General features: G+C 55.0%; 1 protein-coding gene across 1 annotated transcript in view; it reads right to left on the reverse strand.

Moving 5' to 3' along the window:
* Positions 1–1,657, reverse strand: part of LOC104271698 (hepatic lectin-like) — a 2,030-nt gene extending 373 nt beyond the window's left edge. The window contains exons 1-5 of the mRNA XM_009866443.1: positions 1,615–1,657; positions 916–1,023; positions 746–820; positions 331–482; positions 2–103 (exon numbers count right to left, since the gene is read on the reverse strand). Coding sequence (XP_009864745.1) covers positions 2–103; positions 331–482; positions 746–820; positions 916–1,023; positions 1,615–1,657 — 480 coding nt within the window. The remainder of the gene's footprint in view (position 1; positions 104–330; positions 483–745; positions 821–915; positions 1,024–1,614) is intronic.
* Between the last annotated feature and the right edge of the window lie 1,188 nt (positions 1,658–2,845).

Here is a 2,845-nt window from a genome sequence, read left to right on the forward strand (position 1 = left end):
TTCTGTAATCGGTGCCGTCGATCCATTCCCACTCCCCTTCGGAATTCTGATCCGTCAGCCCGATCCAGAACCGCTCGTTCCTCGTCCTGAACGTGATAAAATTCTGTGGCGGGGGGGGGGGGGGGGGGGGGGGGGGAGAAAAGAAAGAAAACAAAAACTGGTGGGAGGGTTTGGGGGCCAGAATCCAAAATGTGATTCTGCAACTCGGCTATTTATTCGGGAGCCAGTGGAGCAGGATTGGTGCCGGCGGAAGACACAAAGGATAACAGCGCTGGCAAGGTACAGGTACGGGCAGGATTTGGCCAAGAGGAGGGGTTTTTATTTATTTACCTGCTCGGCATAGCTGTCGATGACGGCGAGGTGCGCGCGCATCTCCTCGCACTGCTCCTTCGCCTTGAACCAGTTCATTTTGCTGAGGGAGAAGTAGTAGCATTTCCCGTCGAAATATTCCCATTCCCGGGATTTGGCACCGCAGGGAAACACTGGACGGGGAAAAGAAAAAAAATCAGGGTTGGGAGAGCTGGGAGGCACACACCAGCCAGGGCCCCAAGCCGATGTATCAGATCGGCACCGCGGAAAAAAAACAAACTACGAGGAAAAATTGTTTTTTTCTCAAATATAAAAGCGTCTGCAGCAAACCCAGGAGGGGACCGCCGCCGGGCACCGCCTTAACGAAGGATTCCGGGGCCAGGGAGGATTTAGGGAGATTTGGGAGGGGAAGGGAAGCCTGTGGGTCAGGACTCACGGAGCAAATCGCTGCCGGAAAAGTTCTGTCTCCGATCCAGGTGCTCCTCGTGGAATTTAGACGAAAGGGCTGAAACTGGGGGGGAGAGGAGACGCTGTGTTATCGGTGTCTCTGGGTGCTAAGTGAGGAATTAATTGACCTCAGTCGTGAGGCGAGAGGTGTCCCCGTACCTCTGGAGAGCGACACGGCGAAGAGGGTGATGGTGAGCAGGAAGGAGAGGGCCAGCAGCGAGTAAACGGCGAAATCCGATCGCGGCATCTCCTGGAAGAAGTTTCTGCCTTTGAAAGGAAAAAGGATGTGAAAATATCTCCTCCCCCCGCCTCCCCCCTCGGATTTTTCTTGTCGTCTTAGTTATCCCGCTTCTGGTTAATAAATAACCTGGGAGCAGTCGGTTGGAGATGCCAAAAATTTGGACGATAACTCCTGTCTGGACCCACCTCGGGGGGCTGAAATCCCCCCCCGACTGGCCGGCTGGGTTAACCCTGAGGTGGCCTCTCCAAGTTAAAGAGGAATTTGAAGCACAAAAGGTATTTTTGGGGGGTTCTCAAACCCTCCTGGGTGTCTAGAGAGCCCTTCCAGGAGGGAAACGGTTCCCCAGGGGATGTTCCGTGGTCCGGGGGGGCTCTCGGCCACCCCCGGTGCCCTTCTGGGAGGGGCTGAAGCTCAGAAAACCCCTCAGGTCGCAAGGTTCGACCTTGGGGAGCTCGATTTGGGAAATCTCCCAAAAAGAACCTAATTCTGCTCAGGCTGAACCCTCGGAGGTGGCGCCGGGTGGGCACCACCCCCAGACCTTCCTGTCCCTCAGGAGGAAGAGCTACAAGAGACAACCTCGACTCCCGCGCGCCTCCGCTCGAGGGCTCCGCTCTCACCTCTGAAAACGCGCAAGTCGTCGTGAAGATGTTCCTCGTCCATCCTGGGAAGCCGGCGGGATGAAGGTGAGCACCGCGTCAGCCCAAGCTTTTCTCCTCCCGGAATCGAGGACCCGCGATACCTCCGGGGACGTCGAGCCCTGACGGTTACAATTTAACCCGGAGGCTTTTTCGGGCTCTGTCCTATTGGTTTGGCCTCTCGAAGTAGTAGCTTGGATCACGTCCGCTTCCGATCCCTCGGCCCCCTCCAGAGGGTTTTTTCTCCAGCCTCGTTGTTTGTAACGCTCTCCATCCCTTTGGAGTTAAAAAAGATGACACAGAGGTAGAAACCCCTTGAATTTGGAAATTAGAAGCAACAAGGGTTTAGAAAAAACCCTCCAAGAGCCGGGTGAGGAGGGCGAGCTGCCGTTCTACTGGGGCAGAAACAGAACCGCTGACGCGAGAAGCCCCTTATCGGTCCCTTATTCCCATAATTTGCCCGTCGGTCCCACATCCCTGTCGTTTCCAAACCTGGAAAAGTCTGCTTTGCGCCACAGAAACCCCTCTAATTGTCGCTCCGCCCGAGTCCCCGCTCAGCAAACGGGCGCATGGGGACCGTCAGCGATTAAATCACGTGGCGCTCGCGTCCCGCTGCAGACATCGAGCTGCGCCTCCAACGACCGAGGGGATTGTTCCCTGTTTTAATTTTCCTTCTCGCTGTCGTGCCTTCGCTCCCGGAGCCCGGAGAGCGCCGGGACAGATCGAGCTGGAAGTTTTAATAACGTTAACGACTCCGGAGGAAAAATCTCCGGGCCCACGGAGGGGTCGTTGGGGCGTTTAGTTGGTGTTTGTTTGCCCTGAAGCGACGCTGAGGTCAGGGAGAGGAACAGAAAAGGAGGTCAGGGCACAAAGAGCGGCCGCGAACGAGGATTTCGTCACAGGGAGGGGGGGCACTGCCAGCGAGGTCTTGAACCTTTGTCCCAGGACTGCAGCTGGTGACACCCAAGGATGGTGCTCGGTGTCAAAACCTGCCTGAGTTCTTTATTAAAAAAAAAAAAAGCTCAATTAAAACACTGCAGCACGAGAAAACATAAATCAAAGCCATTTTTATTTACTAAATATAAGAAAAATCCACAGCGGCACACAGGGTGAGCGTGCAGGGCGGGGCGTTAAGCAATCGGAGTTAGATATTAACTACGAGTCTGGGGTTTGGGGCTGCCACGTCTTCTCTTTCTGTTATTTTTTGGTTTGA

The sequence above is a fragment of the Apaloderma vittatum genome, unplaced genomic scaffold (genome assembly GCF_000703405.1).
Source record: "Apaloderma vittatum isolate BGI_N311 unplaced genomic scaffold, ASM70340v1 scaffold40543, whole genome shotgun sequence".
Taxonomy (NCBI): Eukaryota; Metazoa; Chordata; class Aves; order Trogoniformes; family Trogonidae; genus Apaloderma; species Apaloderma vittatum.